Source organism: Sylvia atricapilla, chromosome W (genome assembly GCF_009819655.1).
Source record: "Sylvia atricapilla isolate bSylAtr1 chromosome W, bSylAtr1.pri, whole genome shotgun sequence".
Classification (NCBI taxonomy): Eukaryota; Metazoa; Chordata; class Aves; order Passeriformes; family Sylviidae; genus Sylvia; species Sylvia atricapilla.
In genome coordinates, this window is record NC_089173.1 from 3401528 (window position 1) to 3421410 (window position 19883).

At 43.2% G+C, this 19883-nt stretch overlaps 1 protein-coding gene across 1 annotated transcript in view; it reads left to right on the plus strand.

The window, feature by feature from the left end:
* The first annotated feature begins 1158 nt into the window (after positions 1-1158).
* Positions 1159-19883, plus strand: part of LOC136373321 (microtubule-associated protein 1B-like) — a 134186-nt gene continuing 115461 nt past the window's right edge. The window contains exons 1-2 of the mRNA XM_066338215.1: positions 1159-1405; positions 13513-13614. Of these exons, the coding sequence (XP_066194312.1) occupies positions 1225-1405; positions 13513-13614 (283 nt within the window). The 5' untranslated portion in view covers positions 1159-1224. The remainder of the gene's footprint in view (positions 1406-13512; positions 13615-19883) is intronic.

A 19883-nucleotide genomic window follows, 5' to 3' on the forward strand; every position in this document is an offset into this window, starting at 1 on the left:
CCACCTCGTCTGGACTGTTTCCATCACCCTGATCAGGTTGTAGTCTGACTCTGTCAGTGTTTTTTTTTTTCTTTTTGTATTTATTTTATATTATTTTATTTTATTCTATTTTATCTTCCTTTTCTTCTCATTAAAATTTATTTCTGACTTAGAACCTCTCACTTGGTTTGTTTTCAAACCACAACAGAGGAGGATAAAAAAATTTTAGGAGGTGACTGAATTTATCTCTTCAATGAGTCTCTGAGTACTGGGGACCAGATGTCTAACTTTTACATGGTAATCAAGAGGACTCAAGCTTTTGTTTTGGTAATTGTAGATGTTTTCTGATACCAGTTCTCCCTGGAATTGCTTGATCCCAGTCAAAATTAGTTCCGCAAAGCCCTTTAACTTCTGGATGCTTCAGAGTATGGGTATAAGCATTTTGTCCAGAAACAGTGCTTTTCTGGCATAAGTCATATATATCTATATCTAAATGTGCAGAAAACCTATGTTTTTAGTATCTTATTAAGTGAATTGCTTTAAAACCAAACAAAAAAGGTAACAAGAATATTTAGATTGCCAGTAGGGAGGGAGGGAAATATGGCTAAAATTTTGCTGCACTGCCACAGAAAGATGCAGGAGACTGGACTCTTGGCCTTGCATAGTGGAGTTGCTTTCTTCATCCAGCATCAGGGTTGCAGCTGGAGCCTCATGGCATGGCTATGATGCTTCAAGGCTGAGATACTGGGAGAGCCTCGGGGAGTTGCAGTGAGGGTCTGGTAAGACAGGGTAAGACAGCAGGAGGGCAATGGAGAAGGTTGTATATGTGAGGGACGACGGACCTGCGCCAGCCAGGGGAGCACAGGCGGAGGGGTCACGTTAAAGGTCGGGGTGCACCTCAAGGCCACCCTTGCGGCGGCCCCTCAGGAAATGGTTCTCCCCCCTGCGTTTGTCCTGCTTCCGGGGGCCACCGCGGGGAGCATTTGCCGCAGATGACATCAGCTGTGCATGCTGGAGAAGTGGCGGTGCAGGGATGCTCCAGTTCCCTCTTCCCGCCCCCCCCCCCCCGCCCCTTTTCCTTCTCCTCCTCCTCCTCGCCAGGTCCCTGCCCTGCACCGTCTCCATATAAAAGCGCCGCCGCCTCCCCGTCCACCTTCACTCCCTGCCTCCTGCGGAACAGCCGCGGAGCGGCCTTTCTCCCCCCAGCATCCCGGAGTCGAGGGGCGGAGGAGTGAGGCGCCCGCGATGGCCACCGTGGTGATGGTGGAAATGGATTCAGAAGCCTCCTGTAGTATCCCCAACCCCACCTCCCTCTCGCCCTGTCTTTCGCACCGCTTCCTGGACAGCAAATTTTACCTGCTGGTGGTTATTGGCGAGCTGGTAACCGAAGAGCATCTGCGGCGGGCTATCGCCAACATCGAGCGAGGTGAGACGGCGGGGAGCGGGGCCGACGCAGGCAGCGCCGAAGCCCCCACCCCGCAGACGCCTTCCCCTCGGAGGGCAGGCAGTCGCTCCCTGTTTTCTTCCCCTTCCGCGCGGGGCCAGCCGGGGCGCTGACCGGGTTCGGCTGGCGGGGTGGGGGGCCTGGCCGCTCCTTGCTTATGATCGGGGAGACACACGCACGGCACAGACATAAGATGCGAAGTCTAGGTCTCTAGTTTCCTCTTTTTATTGCACGAGGGACTCTTCATCCCGTCTGCGCGCACGCCCCTCCCGTCCTACCGGACTCGGAGTCCCTCCATCGGTTGCGAGCGCCGGGAAGCCGCCCGCGGCGGTCAGCGACTGGGGACCGGGCCCCCTGCGGCGTCTGGAGGCGGCGGCGGCTCCCTGCTGCCGTCCGCGCAAAGATCCGCAGTCGGCTCGACGTGTACCGCCCACCACTGTCCATCCCCAGGAGCGTCTAGCGGGCAAAGGGAGCGAACCTCCTCCTCACCACTGTTGGGGTGGAGGGGCTGCGGCAATGACCTAGCGCCGCCGAGACCTGCCCGGAGACAGTGGCGGGCGGGCGTGGCGCAGTCCGCACTGCGGTCCCTATGGTAGCCCGGAGCTGACAAAAGGCATCCGCGCCTCCAAAAAAACCGGAGCTGGGACTGGGGCGGTGGGGCTGCGGGGCGGCCGTTTGGCGTTTCCCTCGGTTCCTCAGCAAACCCTTGTTCCCCATCGCGAAACGAAATCAGCGGGATTCAGGGGATTTTCCTTCTCAGTGGCAAAGATCCCTGAGCAGGAATGCGGCTGTGCTTATTGTGTCTTACTTTCGGCTACGAGACTTTTCTCTTGTCGGGAGAATTTTTCAGGACCTAGGCTCTATATGCACAGATATTTCAAAAACGAAAAAGATATGGGTAATCAGGCTAATACCTGAGTGATCAGCCTCATTATTGTCCAACTACAGGATGCTATGACTCACTGTTTATTTGTCCTTAAGACAGCAATACAGGAAGGTATCGCTAGTGAAATGACAATATTATAACTTCTCAATGTGATTTCTGATACAATAAATCGCAGTGTACATGGAGAGGGGAACAAAGCCCTGTTGCCATAATAGTGGCATGAAGCACAAAGACAATTATTGCTGGACTCCATAGTCTGTTAAATTCAATTGATACATGATTTTGTAACATATTTTTTTTCTGGGCTGGTGAAAACAGAAATATCAGAAACCTGACATTGTTAGGAGACAGACACCTTGGAAAGGGGAATTGGTAGCAGCCTTGTCTTATAGATATGGTTCAGCAGTCCAGCTAGGACTTCATTTGTCTCTATTGTTTTCTCAACTATTGTTGCTTTAGTTGGCAATTTCTCTTTATTCTTTTTTCATAACTGTTTGTGGTAAAAAGCTCTCTCATCACTGCTAACCAGCTTCACTGTGACCTGTGTATCTTTATTGCTACCATTGTCTCCTAGGGACAGCTACTGAGTCAGATGCTTTGTCATTCAGAGCCTCTTCAGCATTGCACTTGGCTAATGCTATCTTAAGTTTTGGTTGTGCCAGAAGTAAATAGGCTGCATTTATTTACATTTTTATCCACTTGCTCTATACATTTTAATACTTATGCCCTCAAAACATTTGATGTCATTCTTCTCTGAAAAAATGCTCTTCAGTTTCTTCATGACACTTCTGTTAATCTCTTCTGTTGTACACTTACTGCTACATAGCTCCATTGCCTCTTGCCTCTGTTGCCTCTGTCTAGCTCTTGCCACTTGCAGTTGTAGATCTTCAGAAGGAATGCTTTTGCCTTTTGGGTTAGAAGTCACCTTACTGTTCCTGGTGTCAGACAATCTGATTGGAATTTTGCCTGCCAGGAAAAAAAACTTGATCAAATTTTGAGGTGCATTGTTCTGGATGAGTATACTAGGAGTCTGAAGCTCTGTGTGAGGCAAATATGGTCTTGTCCAATCTCTTTCTTATGGAAAAATATGCTGTAGTCTGGAAAAAAATGGCTTTTTCAACCTTTATTCTGAACATAGCCTTAGGGTTCTTGATAACTCTGCCTCATTGTCTTGTCTGGTACATCTCCTAAGTACCATCACTGAAAAGTGTGTATTCATGCACTGAACTGCAGCATGTGTCAAAGATAACATCTGCTGATAACACATCAGTGGTGTGATGCCCTGCAACTTGGTGGAATGCAGAGTCATTTCTCAATATATCATGAAGAGGGAATGGTAGGGTGAGCTGCATTTCCAGTAATTATACTTAAGATGTCACTTTGCTAAGGGGGCAATCCTCCAACCCATCGTCTACCAAAAAAGAAGGAGGGAGCAAAGACAAAACTTCAAGATTTTTCCACTCATTTGGCAGATGCCACTGGGCGTGCCCTGTCTGCTGTCTGATAAGTCCTGTGTCTAGTGGCATTGCACTCCTAAGCATGCAGAAATAGCTCCAGTTCAGTCATACTTCCAGTAGTTACTTCCATGCTTTTAATGATATGTATCATTGGATTGATCTTGAATTTTAGTTCCAGAATTGCCTCTGTTCTACCCAAACCTGATTTGGTATATAATACATTATACTACATTATAATGTATGTCCAGATTCTCTGCATCCAGAATGGTGAATCATACAGGTGCAGATTTGGGATATTCTATTCAAATCCAAATTTCATCTTTTAGGACTGTTGTGTGCATGGTATATCTAGGCTTTTTCTTTTTGGACATTTTTCAAATTACCTGGCTCATCAATCTGTCTAATCAGAATCTTATCCCTACTGCAAATTAGGATTAATGACAAAAGGGAGAGATCACTCACCAGTTACTGTCACAGGCAAAACAGACCTGACTTGGGGAAATGAATTGAATTTATTATAAATCAAATCAGAGTACAATAATGAGAAGTAAACCCAATTCTTAAAAAAACATCTTCCCCCCACCCCTCCCTTTTTCCTGGGCTTTAACTTTATGCCCGATTTTCTACCTCCTTCTCCCTGGTGGCACAAGGGAATGGAGAATGTTTGTTTCTGCCACTCTCTCCTCTGGGGGAGGACTCCTTCTCCTGCTCCAGCGTGGGCATTTCTCTCCATAGGTGCAGAGGTTCTACCAGGAGCCTGCTCCAGCACTGTCTTCCTATGGGGTCGCAGCCTCCTTCAGGGCACATCCACCTGCTCTGGCATGGGGTCATCCAAGGGCTGCATGTGGATACCTGCTCCACTCTTAACCTCCATGGGCTGCAGGGAGACAGCTGCTTCACCATGGTCTACACCACAAGCTGCAGGGGAATCTTTGCTCTGGTGGCTAGAGCACCTCCTTCACTACTAACCTTGTTGTCTGCATAATTGTTTCTCTCATATATTTTCTGTAGCAATGGGTCCCAACTATTAGGAGGTCAGACAGGACAAACGACACGTCTCAACTGATGCGGCTTCCATGTCGAATTCCGTTTATTCTCTGCCCGCGGCGAGTTATATAGGTTTACCACATAGTTTACAGTTACAGGCTATACAAAGAATGCAAACAATCCTTATTTATCTAAGTCTTAAGGTGGCTAAAGTGTTATAACTACAATTCTACATTTAGAAACCCATTACTTCCCAAAACACCTTAATAGAAACTGTGAATTTTCTACTGTGCCACAACTGTGAATTTCTAACTTCATCACTGTGGCCTGCAGGCCCTGTGGGCTCAGGGGCCCACAAGCTCTGCAGGCCAAAGGGCCGAATCTGGAATTGCTCACCCTCAATCAATCCAAATATAAATCATGTCTTCACTCTCTAAGAAATCCCAACAATTTTTACTCCTTTCCAGCTGCAATTTGCTTCTGCACAATAACTTTTCCCCCCTTTCTTATATATGCTATCACAGAGGTGTTATTACTGTCACTGATTGGCTCAGACTTGGTTCATCTTGGAGCCAGCTGGTGTTGGCTTCACTGGACATAGGAAAGGCTTTGGCAGTTTCTTGGAAAAGCCACCCCATAGCTCCCTCACTACCAAAACCTTGACACGCAAACCCATGTTATGAACTGATTTAAGACAGAAGACCAAAGGAAACTAAGCCTCTGTGAATAAAACAGATTGGACTCAGAAAGGTTTGAAATATACACAAAAAACGTGATTAAAACCAAATGAGGTTGGATGTTGGTGCCAAAAAATTGATAGCTCTGGTCCTCTGGGAATCCAGTGGGTAAAAGCTGCCTGTACTGTTCCAAATCCAAGCTTATATCTTGGTGAGAATGCTTGGCTCCTCCCCCTGGGCGGAGCATCTCACAATGGGATGATGAGTCATACAGGAGGTCCTTGATGGCCTATTAGAGATAGCTCCCAGAGGGAGTTATCTATGAGTCATGCAGCAAGGCATTTGATGAGCCATTAACAGAAGGCACCCCAGAGGGAGGGGGGCCTGGGAAGAGCACTGCTCCAACAATTGGATTCATCAGTTCATGAAGATGGTAATAGAATACGTCCTATACTACAACCCAGGACAAGCCTGGAAAAGAAGAGGCTTCAGGGTGACCTAATTGTGGCCTTACAGTACCTGAGAGGAGTATTCAAGAAAGATGAAGAGAGACTATTTGCAAGAGCATGGAGTGACAGGACAAGGGAGAATGGCTTCAAACTGAAAGAAGGTACATTTAGATTAGATATTAGGAAGAAATTCTTTACTGTGAAGGTGGTGAGGCACTGGAACAGGTTGCCCAAAGAAGTTGTGGATGCCACATCCCTGGAGGCCAGGCTGGATGGAGCTCTGATCAACCTGGTCTAGTGGAAGATGTCCCTGCCCATTGCTGAGGGCTTGGAACTAGATGATCTTTAAGGTCCCTTTCAACCCAAACCATTCTGTGATTCTGTGAATCTTGGAAGAAAGACTCTTGTGTCAAGGGGGATTAGATTAGAGAACACTCATGCAAGCTTGTCATCCACAACTCCATGGGCCCTGACAGGATGCATCTACAAGTGCTGAGAGAGCTGGTGGATGCCATAGCTAGGATATTCACAATCATCTTTGAAAGGTCATAATGATCAGGAGAAGTGCCTGAGGATTGGAAGAAAGCAAATGTCACCACAGTCTTCAAAAAGGGCAAGAAAGAATATCCATGGAACTTCCAGCCAGTCAGCCTCATATCGATCCCTGGAAAGTTGTTGGAGCATCTCATTTTGGAGGCCATCTCTAAGCACATGGATGACAAGAATCACAGAATAAGCTGAATTGGAAGTGACCTTCAAGGATCATCAAGTCTAACTCCCAGCCCTACACAGCACCATCCCCAAGAGTCACACCATGTGCCCAAGAGTGTTGTCCAAACTCTGTCGCGCTTGGTGCTGTGACCATTGCCCTGGGGTGCCTGTTCCAGTTCTCAACCACCCTCTGGGTGAAGAACCTTTTTCTAATATCCAACCTAAAACTCCCCTAACACAACTTCAGGCTATTCCCTCAGGTCCTGTCACTGGTCACCACACAGAAGAGATCAGTGTCTGGCCCTTCTCTTCCCCTCACGAGGAAGTTGTAGACTTCAATGAGGTCTCCCCTCAGTCTCCTCCAGGCTGAACAGACCAAGTTACCTGAGCCACTCCTCATACGGCTTCCCCTCAAGGCCCTTCACCATTTTTGTTGCCCTGGTTTGGGTGCTCTCTAATAGTTTAATATCTTTCTCATATTGCGGTCACCAGATCTGCACAGAATATTCAAGGTAAGGCCACACCAGTGCAGAGTAGAGGGTACATCCAAGGTTGTCCCATCCCAGGTGCAGAATTCGGCACTCATCATTTTTAAATGTTGGGGACTGGCCAGCCCTTTATTTTCTTACGGTTCCTCTGCAGGGCCTCTCTGCCTTCGAGGGAGTCAGCAGCTCCTCCCAATTCAATGTCATTGGCAAACTTAGTATTTATGAAGGCAATTAAGAGCACTGGCCTAAGATAGAGCCCTGCAAAACCCCACTAATGACTAGACTAATTCACTGGGTTTGTGTTCCTGGCTGGATGGCCTATAGTAGACTCCCATGATGACATTCACTATATTTGTTTGTCCCTTAATCCTTACCCGGAGGCTCTCAACCACGTGCCATCACCAACTGCAAGCTCTGTTGTGGGAGTTGACACCGGCAGGCAGCCAGAACAACCACAAACTCATGGCTAGAACACAAATAATTGATTTATTTCTGTTATCTCACTAACTGGGTGATCCCCAAAGCAAAACCCAGGCAGAAGCACTCAAGTAGAGACACAGGCACCATTAAACTCGGTCAATGCTAGAGGATCAGTGGCCTGCTTTTCACACAGACTTATCTAGCAAAATTCCCAGCTGCAAGGTCACTTGATCTATTTACAATCTGCCTCACCAGTCTTCTGCTTTTAACCCATTCCTCTCAACGTCCCTACATTCCATCCTCTCCATTACATACGATGCCCCCTCCCCCCCCTTGCCTGCCATGCCTATCCCTCCTGAAGATCCTGTAACCATTCATCATGGCACACCAGTCACAAGACCCATCCCACCAGATTTCACTTATGCCAATGGTGTCATATCTCTTGGACTGGGCCAAGGCTTCAAGCTCCTCTTGCTTGTTCCTCATGCTGTTCATGGTGGTATAGAAACATTTCAAGGGCAGTTCAGTGTAGCCAACAACTCATGGAACAGAATGAAGGATCTCACTAGTACTCAGTCCCTCCAATTTTGGCATGTCCCATTGCTTATTACTGGCAGGCCTGATTTTGTCCCTTTCCCCCCTTCCAATCTAGTTTAAAGCTCTATCAATCAGCCCTGCTAAGTCCTGAATGTCTGATTAACTAACACCCCCAAGTCTTTCTCCTCAGGATTGCTCTCAAACCATTATCTGCCCAGCCTGTATTTCTGCTTGTAATTGCCCTGACCCACATGCAGGACCTTGCACTTTGCCTTCTTGAATTTCATGAACTTTGCACAGGCCCACATCTCAACCCTGTTAAGGTCCCTCTGGATGGCATCCCATCCCTCCATCATGTCAACTGTACCACAGAGCTTCATGTCATTGACAAACTTGCTGAGGGTGCATTCCATCCTACTGTCCATGTCACTGGCAAAGATGTTAAACAGCTCCAGTCCCAATACCAACTCCTGGGGAATGCCACTTGTCACTGGTCTCCACTGGAGATTGAGCCATTGACCACAACTCTGAGTGCAATCATTCTGCCAATTCTTTATTCACTGAGTGGTCTATCTGTCAAATCCATGTCTGGGCAGTTTAGAGACAAGGATGTTGCATCAGACAGTGTCAAATGCTTTGCACAAGTCCAGGTAAAGTCAGTTGTTCTTCCCTTATCCATCAACACTCTAACCCCATCATAGAAGGCCACTAAATTTGTCAGGCACTATTTGCCCTTAGTGAAGCCATTTTGTCTGTCACCAGTCATCTTATTTTCCATGTGTCTTAGCATAGTTTCCAGGAGGATCTTCTCCATGATCCGGCTGGGCAATGAGAAGAGACTGACTGGCCTGTAGTTCCTCAGGTCTTCCTTATTTCCCTTCTTAAAATTGAGGGTTATGTTTCCCCTTTATTCAGTCAGTGGGAACTTCACTGGACTTCTCAAATATGATGGGTCGTAGCTTAGCAACTTCATCCGTGAGTTCCCTCAGGACCCATGGATGCATCTCACCATCATGTTCCATGGACCTATGGTTCCTTAGATGGTCCTGAACTTGATCATCTCCTACAGCAGTTGGTTCTTCATTCTCCCAGTTCCTGCCTTTGCCTTCTGTGACTTAGGCAGTGTGGTTGAAGCACTTGCCAGTGAAGATTGAGGCAAAACCATCATTCAGTACTTCAGCCTTCTCCATATGTTGGGTTACCAGGTCTCCTGTTTCCTTACGGAGAGGGTCCACCCTTTCCCTAGTCTTTCTTTTTATCATCAGTGTACCTATAGAAGCTTTCCTTGTTGCCCTTGACATACCTGGCCAGGTTTAATTCTCTCAGGGTTTTAGCTTTCCCAACCTGATCCCTGTCTGCTCAATCTCTCTGTATTCCTCCCCAGCTACTTCTCCCTGCTTTCACCCTCTGTTGTCTTTGTTTTTGTGTTTAAGTTTTTCCAGGAGGTCTTTGTTCATCCATACAGGGCTCCTGTAATTTTTACATGGCTTCCTCTTCTCTGGAATGTTTTGCTTCTGAGCTCATAAGAGGTGATCCTTGAATATCAACCAGCTTTCTTGGGCCCCTTTTCCCTCCAGGGCCTTATCCCATGGTACTCTACCAAGCAGATCCCTGAAGAGACTAAAGTCTGCTCTCCTGAAGTCTGAGAGACTTAATTTTTTAAAAGAAAAATCTTAAAACATGTTCTGTTAGTTTGTTATAGATTTTGGTTTTGGTGTTTTTTGGGTTTTTTTTTAATTAGGTCATCATAATGTTATGGTAGGAAACTATAAATTTGCATTTTGGCTACAGTGATTTTTATTTTTTTTCTGGTCAAATTTCAATCCTTAAAAATACATTTCAGAAAAACCAAATCATGTAGTGGTTTCATGTTCACCTGTCTCTGTTGGTTAAATCTAGTGTAGTGGTTTGAGTGGTTTTTCTGGTGTGAGATAGGATTAGGAGAAGGCAAAACAAGCCTAACTTAAAGGTAAACAAATAGATTTATTAACACACACTAAAAAGAGAAAAAAGGTATAAAAATGAAACTTTTAAAACACTCTTCTTCCCCTCACAAATGTTCACTTTTCTATAAACCACATAAAAGAGACAAAACTTGTGATTTTTAGTCAGTTTCACTATTTTAAAAATAATTTTTATCAGTTCTTTGGGAGAAGAGATTTTTAAGAGTCTTATGGAGACATTGCTAAAACAAAAGCAGTTTTCTGGTGACTCCCATGTCACATATCTGCAGCCACCTGAAAGAAATCTCTGTAAACTGTGAATGCCTAGTTATTAGCAGCCTTTCTTACAGCTTCATATGAGCTTATTAGCGGTATTGTTTAAGGATGCTGTAGGCGAATCCGCGGACAGCTGGGACAAGAAATTCTGCTGACCTGTATATTCTAGAACATGTGGTTTTATTGCAAGTGTTGTGGGTAAAAGGGCCTTGCCTTCAGTCACCAGCCTTGGCTGAAGGGAAGTCCCAAAGAGAGAGGGAGAAAGAACAGCAGGGTGAGAGCTGAGAGAAGGGAGCGAGAGAGCAAGGTGGCAGGGAGAAGAGAGCAAGAGAGAGCAATAGTAGGGGGAAGAGGAAGGGTAAGAGTTAAGAGTTAAGAAGAGAGGTAAGAGTTAAGAGCTAAGAGGTAAGAGCAGGAGAGGTAAGAGTAGCGGGAAGGAGAGGAGGAAGAGCTAAGAGGTAAGAAATAAGAGCGAGAAGTCTTTGTTACAATACATTACATCTCCTTTTGTGATGAATATTCTAGTTTACAGTGACCAACTAACACAAGACACAAAATCCTATAGAATCTGCATACAGCCTATAAGAACTACTATATTACCATACTGTGTTATATTTTAAACTCTAAAAACTACTCTTTAGACTTCTGTTTTGCTACATTGACCTTTGGATCCCTTAGCCAGCAGAAAGGTATTGTTCAATCAAAAGGGATTCTCCTTCAGCTAGCTAGACCATTGTTTTCAGGTTATATAGTAACTAAGACTCAGTATCCTACAACTCAAAGTAAGCTTTCATTTCTATCCCAATTATAGGTTTCATATTTTCAGAATCTTTTGCTAAGCAATCATATTTATAAGGTTTCCCTGATTCATCTTCCCCAACAGGATGCCTCTTCTAGTATAAAACAAGGATTCTTTTCTTCCATTTCCAAAATTATATTCATCTCTAAAACTAGAGATCTTCTTTTTCCTTAGGAGCAAAGTGCTTCATATCACTTTTTCCTCCTCTATTCAAAATTCTCTATTAAATTTCAATTATATTAGTCTGTCGCTAGATGGACACGAAAGAACCACACTCACACTGTCAGGTTGTCAGAGCAGAAAGAGGGACGTTTATTTCTCAGTTTCAATTTATATAGTTTTTGGAGTTTGAGCAGGGATTGGGCAACGAGGTTGACACTTCTTCGACCCCACTGGTCAACCTAGAAGCCCATCAATTGTCCCTCCTCCAAAGAGAAATGCACAGTTTTCAAAACATCACTTTTTGTTTACCTAAAAGTCCAGGAGAAACTCCAGTACAAAAATGTAAATATCAGAAGGCTGAAAAGATCAGGGCGACATTAGTCTACAACTTTTAACTAGGGCTATGCATCTCCCCTAAACAGCACTTATATGTTATAGGAAATAGTCCATTTTCTATGGTTTCACTAGAAAAGTCCAGCTAAATGAGGCCACTCTTCTTCCTTTGTCCCACTTAGGACTTTCACTCTCTTTTCACTGACTTCATGCTGTGTTTTCTTATAGTTCAATCCATTTGTCCTTTTTTTCTCTCTTAGGGAAGGTTAGAGCACTGGAAGTTTAATTTTGTGCTAAAAAAGAGTTAATTTTTTTTTTTGTCTAGGTGCTCTCTCTCGGATGTGGCTTACAGTGTCACATTTTAAGGCCACACTGAGCGGGGGGAGAACTTGCACTTAGAGATCAGAGCTCGGAGCAGCTGGGCAGTCAGAAATTATAAATACTATAAAATACCTCCTGCCCACTCTTTGGTGACAATCAGGGTGGGCTTAGCCCAACTGGGCCTGTAGTTGTTATCAAGGGGACCCAGTGGACATCTCCCCTGGCTCAGCTAGCTTGGGGTAGGCTTTAAAATTAGCTGATGTTAAGCTGCAGCCTCCCCCTCTCCCACTGGCAGCTGATGAGGCCCGACCAGGCTAAGGCCATATCCCCCCCCAGCAGGGGGTAGCTCCACAGAGCGGCCCCTACTCGGTGTTACCTACTAGCAAGCTGGAAGGAAAAAGAACCATCTTGGACAAAATCAAGATTCTATATGAGTATTCCCAAAAGTCGCATTCAGCGTCCTCAGTGGTCAAATAATATGCTAGTATCTAAAAGTAGGCTCTGATAGGTGCTTGTGCCTTCTATAAGAAATCATTAAGTCCTGACAAGGCAGTATTCTTCTTTAATGAAAAACTAAACTGTGTTAACCCATAACAATATCTACCCCTATTTTATGATCATATATGTGCCAAGTGTCTCACTTCCTAAGTATCTGGGGGAATAGTGGTAGTGAATAGAGATGAGATTTATTTTTTTAAATAAAAAAGATCAAGCATAGCATTTTAAAGTCTTAAAACTAGGATTTTGATATTACAATTATAACAGATCACTTAAATTTTAATTTAAATATGGAATGCTTCAAAGCTTTTGAATGAAGAAGTCAGCAATTTAATATTTTGTATTTAAATATTAGTTTGCAACATGCTATGTGTTATCTTTATTTTTCTCATACAATTGTCTTGCAATAGGACTAACATATCCCCTGAGTGATTCAGTCTTTTCAGTTTTATGAAACAGTGTATTGCTATTTTAAAGTAGATTCCAGAACATCTCATAATGTGGCTATTAGAATGTTGGAACCAGGAGTCATAAATCAGGAACCTTGAATGATTGTTACCTTTTGGAAAGGCAGATTTCCTCTTGCTTGTGACTGATCCCCATCCAGAGTGCTTTTTGTGCATGCTCAGCACTTTGCAAAGGATAGCTTCATGGCTTAAAAGGAGTAGAGGTTTGTTGCAGAAATATTTGGAATAAGGTGAGCAATTCCAGACTGGGCCCTTGGCCTGCAGAACCGGTGGGCCTTTGTGGCGCAGCAAAAATTCAGGTTGTGGTGCAGCAAAAAATTCACCTCTCTCCCTTAAGGTGTTCCAGGTTCTAACGGGTGTTCATATGTAGTTTCATAGTGTTAATACGGAAGCCTCCTTAAGGCAGCAAATGTGTACATTTTTTAAGTGCCTTGTAATGTCAATAAAGTCGCAAGAGAATAAATATGAAGAGACAAACAATAAACGCCAGTGCGGCATGAAACACGGTCTCGGTGTGGATGTCGTAGCTCGGCCCGACCTCTCAAAAAGGGACCCCAACTTTAGAGGTTGGTTTTGAAATTTAGAAATATGCAAATGTCATTTGTGTAAATGGAGAAATAATCAATTAAAACAGTACTCATATATCAAGGTAGACATGTTTTGCATTTTAAATTTTAGGAATCCGATCATGGGATACAAGCTTAATTGAATGCAACTTGGATCAAGAACTAAAACTTTTTGTGTCTTGCCATTCAGCTCGATTCTCTCCTGAAATTCAAGGTGAGTTTTTGAAAATGTTGGTCAAAGTTTTGTATGTTTATTTAATGAGCAGATTTAACAAATACACTCAGGTATTGGATGGTCCTCTTTCATTTGTGGTTCTCTACAATTAATGCTTTTTCTTGTTTTTAAATAAAGCCTGAAAAATATAGTTCGTTTTAACTTTCTGACAACAGGAAATGTCTGAAATATTTAAATAATCAGCCTTTTAGTTTAGCTTCATGTATCTCACCATGATTATTTTGGCAGTAGATGTTAGTTTTATGCCACTTTTAAAGTTAAGTGAAACTCACTTTTTGACTGAGCAGTTTGTTTGTGTAGCACCAATCTAGTAGTTCTGGAGACTGAAGCTGTTCCTCACTGTGGTAGGTAGAGCACATACAGTAAATAACCTGAAAGGTTAGCTCTACAGTTTGATAGAGCCAGAAATGGCATCATGGCTGTTGTACGAGCATGGCTCAGACCCCATGTTTGTCCCTAAAGGGCTTAGACTCTTTTTCTTGGTATGAAAAAGCTGAGGGGTAGAGGGTCTAACTTGACTCAGGAACTTTTTTTGGCTTGTATGAAGAAACTAGAATTTTAAAGGCCACATCTCTTCTGCTGTGTTTTCTTCAAGACTGTCCTTCCTTCAGAGGATTCATAAAATAAATTTAAAAACCCAACAATTTTGTGAAGTGTAAAATATCATTTTATACCAGTGCATGGAAATCAAGTATTTGGTTAGTTTTCTAGCATCTCATTACTTTAATGCAAATGGTTAGTGTGAAAAACGAGATTCACTTTTTTTGTGAATTTTAAGAAATAGGTTTAATAAAAGATAAGAAAATTAGGAGATAAAAAAGCAAAGTATGGCTGGCAGGGTGACTTGGCATTTAGCCAAGTCCACAAATTGCTATTTCAGAGACTTTCTTTAAATACCCTTTCTGTTGTATCAATCTGTTGAATATTCATATTTTTCCATAAACTAGTTTCCATATTCCAGGGACTGTTTTGCATGGCCCCTCCTTGGGTCCGCCTTTTTAGAGCATGCGTGTTTCTTGGCTGTGTCTTCATTATCACCTCCAGATTGGGCCTTGGTCCATGCTTTCTTCAGATGGTAGATGTTGGTAGTTGGTGTATCAATAGCAGAGTCTTCTTTACATGTTCACTGGATGTTATCCCAGCCAAACAGACAGTTTAAGCATACTATATCACTACTACCACTATGCCTAATTTTCTTTACTAACAGCAGAAATAAAAACTTTATCCTTACCACAACGTTATTAATCATATAGTACACATCTTGCGTAAAGCCAACTTTATAATAGGCATTTATAACAGTTAGCAAGTGTATGAGAGATTAATCTTGGTTTTTGTATTAAAATATATAACTTTCTCCAAGAAGTATAGGTTGCTTTTATTGGTGTAATTATTGTGGCCATGTGCGCAATGACTAGTACAACCTAGTATTGATGAATGTTATAAATTCCGACTTCAGGAACACCTTTTAAGTATGATGATGTCATGGTTTAACCCCAAGGAACTACTAAGTACTACACAGCCACGCTCTAACTTATCCCCCATCCTGATGGGATGGTGAGGAGAATCAGGAATAAAAAAGTATGACTTGTAGGTTGACATAAGAACAGTTAAATAAACAAAGTATAATAATAATAATGGCAATAAAAAGGAGGAGACAGATAAAACCCAAGAAAAACAAGTGATGCACAATACAATTGATCACCACCTGCTGACTGTTGGGGGTTAAGTTTTGTTCCTTTTTACTCTAAGGAGTTTTGGGGCAGGTAAAGGGCAGAGCTTGGGGCAGCTTGGCTGTCTGGTTTTCGGCGTTCGGGGAGAAAGCACAGCTGGGTTGGTGCTCCTGCTAGAAGAGTTCACTGCCTCTGGAGGAGTCCAGTCCTGGGAAATCTACCATCATCTGCTCGCCCTGGAATTCTGAGCTTCTCTGCCGCCCTGTGAGAGCTGGGCCAGCCCTGTCCCGCTGTCGAGGTTTTCTTTGGCACTGCCCGCCTTGCTACTGCGTGACCTTGCACTCCCTTGCCCTGCTGGGACACCCTGCCCCTGCCTGCCGGGAGTTCCTGCCATCCCAGCCACCAGCCTGGGACTTTTCCACTGTTTCCAGCTTGGTGCTCTGAGGATCCTACAAAGGCACCGAGACCAAACTGCCCTGGGTTTTTGTGAAGCAAAGTCCTCGAATTTCTTGGTACTGTTTTTTGTTATAAATGCTGTAGGGGTTTTTGGTTTTTTTCTTTTTTTTTCTTTGTTATACATACTAGTAAAGAACTGCTATTTTTATTTCCAAAATATTTTGCCTAAAAGCTTTTAACTGAAAAAGTATAATTGGAAAAAAGGGGGTAGTGGTGGTGGTTTACATTCTCCATTCCTTGGAAGCTCCAGCTTTCCCTGGCAGATACCTGTCTTCCCAAATCAAGACACTGACTGATGCCAAACCCATCCCTGAACTGCTATTGGCTCCCATTCTGGTTAACTCCCATAATTTATATACTGAGCATGACATTCTATGATGTGAAATATTTCTTTGGCCAGTTTGGGTCAGCTGTCCTGGCTATGCTCCCTCCCAGCTTTTTTGTGTACCTTTTCACTGGCAGAGTGTGAGACACTGAAAATTCCTTGACTTCAGGTAAGCAATACTTAGCAACAACCAAAACATTAATGTGTTAACATTATTCTCATACCAAATCCTAAACACAGCATTATAGCAGCAACTAAGGAAAAAATTAACTCTATCCCAGCCATAATCAAGACAAGTGAAAAGGGATATGAAATGTATCATACTACTGCATCACATTCCTATGGTCAGTTGCTATACACTGTTGACAAAGAGGTCTTGATGTCTTGCTAGCATGACATCATTAACCTGATGGTCCTGAATAATGTACCAAATGTCTTGTGTTACTAATTCTTCATAGCATAGATTATAGCAGATTTTTCCATATCTATAGAGAGTAAAACATTCTTTCTAAGCACTGTTCAGTCTTTAAACAATAAGCTGCCAAAATCTGTGTTGAAAGAGCTTTAAGGATGCCTGAAACTGGGAAAGAGGGAACATCCAGGAATAAATCTTGCCCTCTTGACCAATTTAATTTCTCAGATTTTGTGGAGAAGCCCATTGACACCTTCAGAATTCCACTGCACAGATCAGAGGACAATATTTTAGTTTCTCTATTCTCTTTGTGGTTGTCTGATGTAGAATCTTTATGAGGCTCCTTTATGTCTTCTCCTATGTTTGATAGGAAGCAGGGGTTTTTTCCTTGCCATTTGTCAATAAAATTTTAGAATTTTTGATTTCTCTTCAACAAATGTTGAATTTTGAGTGTTTAATCAGGGAAACTGGCAACATTTGTAATAAAGAAGATTGTAAACATGTATTCTCTTGAATACAGAAATTCTCTGGAATTTGAAAAACTAGATGACCTCTTGTCCAAGGAAAGTATTCATCCAAAATGATAGGATAGTTTGTGGGATTTAATTTTAATTAAACAGCCTTTTTTTCAGTCTTTTGAGATTGAACTCTTTGTGGAACTCAAACATAGGGACAGTTTACTCTTCAGAGTCATTTAGTATGTCTGGACAGCTCTTAGTATAGTGAGGTCTGACTAATGGATGAAACTTTTTTTGATTATTATGTTTATTATGGTAATTGCAGGGCCAATTCAGTACATGCTTGTATGCTCCTCAAAGCAGCTTGAGAACATATGCAACACACTGTCTAAGAAGATACAGGCTAGAGAATGCCTGTCAAAGCATTTGTGTGTTTTCACTTGAGGAATTAGAGGTCTAATCCTTTGCCAGGTATAATGAAAAACAATGTACATATTGACATTGCAAGGACCATGACCAGATCCGCTCTTTTTGTGCTTTTATCAAGGAAATGGATTGTCACAGTGGTATTTGTGTATCATATATTCTGCTTCTGGGCAATTTATGGATGATTTATGCTTCCCTGAAAAATAGGATTGAGAATGAAAATGCCAGCAGATATTTTCTGACACTTTGTGCTCTTAGCACATGCAGCTCTTAGCAGACTCCTTAATAATACCAAATTTTGCAGAGGTGTTGTCAGGTACTGATGAAAAATGAGTTACAGAGTTTATTAACTGGTTGCCAAGACAACAGGCAACATGACTTAAAATAGGCACTCCAGTGATTGCCTCTGTTTTCTCTGTCATATACTGATGATACTTTCCATCTTATGTCAACTTCACAAGGACAAAAAATTCAAACAACGAGTTGTAACGTATACATGCTGGAAAAGGAATTGTGTATCTGGTAGTGAGAGCAAGTTGAGAGTGTTGGAAAGACATCTGTTAAAATTGTAGCTGTTGCTACCAGCCTTAATTTAAAAAAGCTTTCAGCTGCATAAAGCTGAATATTCTGCTTCACAAAAGATGGAGTAAAAGAATTCTGTGTATGAATGAAGCCACTGAGGGCCCTTCTGCAAGACTTCCACACCTGCCGTTTTGTCCATCAGCTTCCACTTGGGATACATGACTCTGTCATTGGTTAGTATTCAAGTCCTTGTATAGATTAAAATCTGTTTTAATTAAGGTGCAAATGAGACCTTATGCCAAAGTCAAAAATATGGAGTTTATTTAACAATAAATGTGAGGTAGAGAGATGGAAAGAAATAGAAAAGAGGAGAGAGAAAGAGATTAAGCAGGAGATAGTCACCACCCATGGATCCAGTGGTGTCCTGCTGGTCCTTCTTCCCCCTGGGCTTCTCAGTGGTGGAGGTCCCCAGGTCATTCTTATGGTGGTACCACCTTTATCCAGTCCATGTTTTGTGTATCCACAGAGGCATATTCCTAATTTACATGTGAATTTGCATGCTAAGCGAGGATGGGTGTGTCCTGTGTATGCTGCCTCCAAGATTTCAGGGGGCTTTGGTGGTTGTTGGTGGCCACAGATGCTGTATGCAAATAAAGATGCTTGGGGTGATCTTTATTTGACCAGTGATATGCGTATAAGCAGTTGCTTCCTTTCACACAGTTCACCACAGTGGGAATTTTTATCTGGCTGCATTAACCAGGATGTGCTAACCAGATCTTGCCTCTGCCAGGCTTGGAATTAGTACCTTCCTGTCACAAATTCCTCCCTTCTGTGCTTATCTCAAGTTTCCATTGAAGTGGCTTATTTTATGGCAAGTTCCTTCTGTGGCCTTGACAATATTTGAGACAGGCAACTGTGTTCTTTAAGTTCTTACAACCCCTCACTACAAGTTTCTCATCCCAGAGTGAGACCAGGGGAATTATAAAGATTCCTAGGGTGAAATTAGATGCAAATGAAGTCAATATTACACCATTGAACCATTTATTGATAAAAGAAAATAAATGGCCCTAACAGGGGTATAGAAAAGTCAGAGAAGAGAGTGAAAGACAGTGATACCACTAGAGCATTGCTATGGCATTTGTGGCACACTGTCGATGTTCAGTTGGCAGGTGACGTGCATGCACTTGGCACAGCACTCACAGTGCGATTCTAACAGCCTGAACTGCATGCAACAGACAGTGGGACGCTCGTTAAGCGACACGACAGGCAGGAGATGCATCAGCAGCAGGGAAGGAGGCAGGACAACAAGCTGCAGTAGGGATGGTGTGCGATTGAGACAGCAGTGCCTGCAGGCAAGAGAGAGCAAGGACTGGAGCCAGGAGCAAGGCTCAGTTCAAGGTTTGGAGGCAGTCGCTTATATACTGTGTAATCCCTTCTGTGGTCCTATTATCCGAGGAAGGTCACCTGGAGAGTCTCCCTAGTGATAGAAGCTCTCTTTACCCTGATAGGCTGTCAGGAGAAATTTGCTCCAGAGACAGAGCCGTTATTGCGCACGTGCTGTCATGTGTTTGTACTGCCAAGACACATGCAGCTTTTCTAGTACTTTCCACTAATGTTAAAAAGAACAGATTTATAACCAACAGTCCAAAATAAAACCCCAACAATATTGAGGCATTCTTACTCTAAAATTAATTGGTCCCTTACAACAAGAAAGACATTAAGGTGCTGGAGCCTGTCCAATGAAGGGCAGTAATGCTGGTGGGAGAGTCTGGAGCACAAGTCTTGTGAGGAATGGCTGAGGGAACTGGGGTTGTTTAGCCTGGAGAAAAGGAGGCTTGTTATGGAGAGTACATGTTTATCCTTGTTACCAAATACAGCATGAGAGGTGCCACTGTAACTGCTGCAGTCAGTCTCACAGTATCCTGGGGAGCTCCAGCCATCATCTACCTTGAAGAGACAAATACAGAAAGCATTGCAAG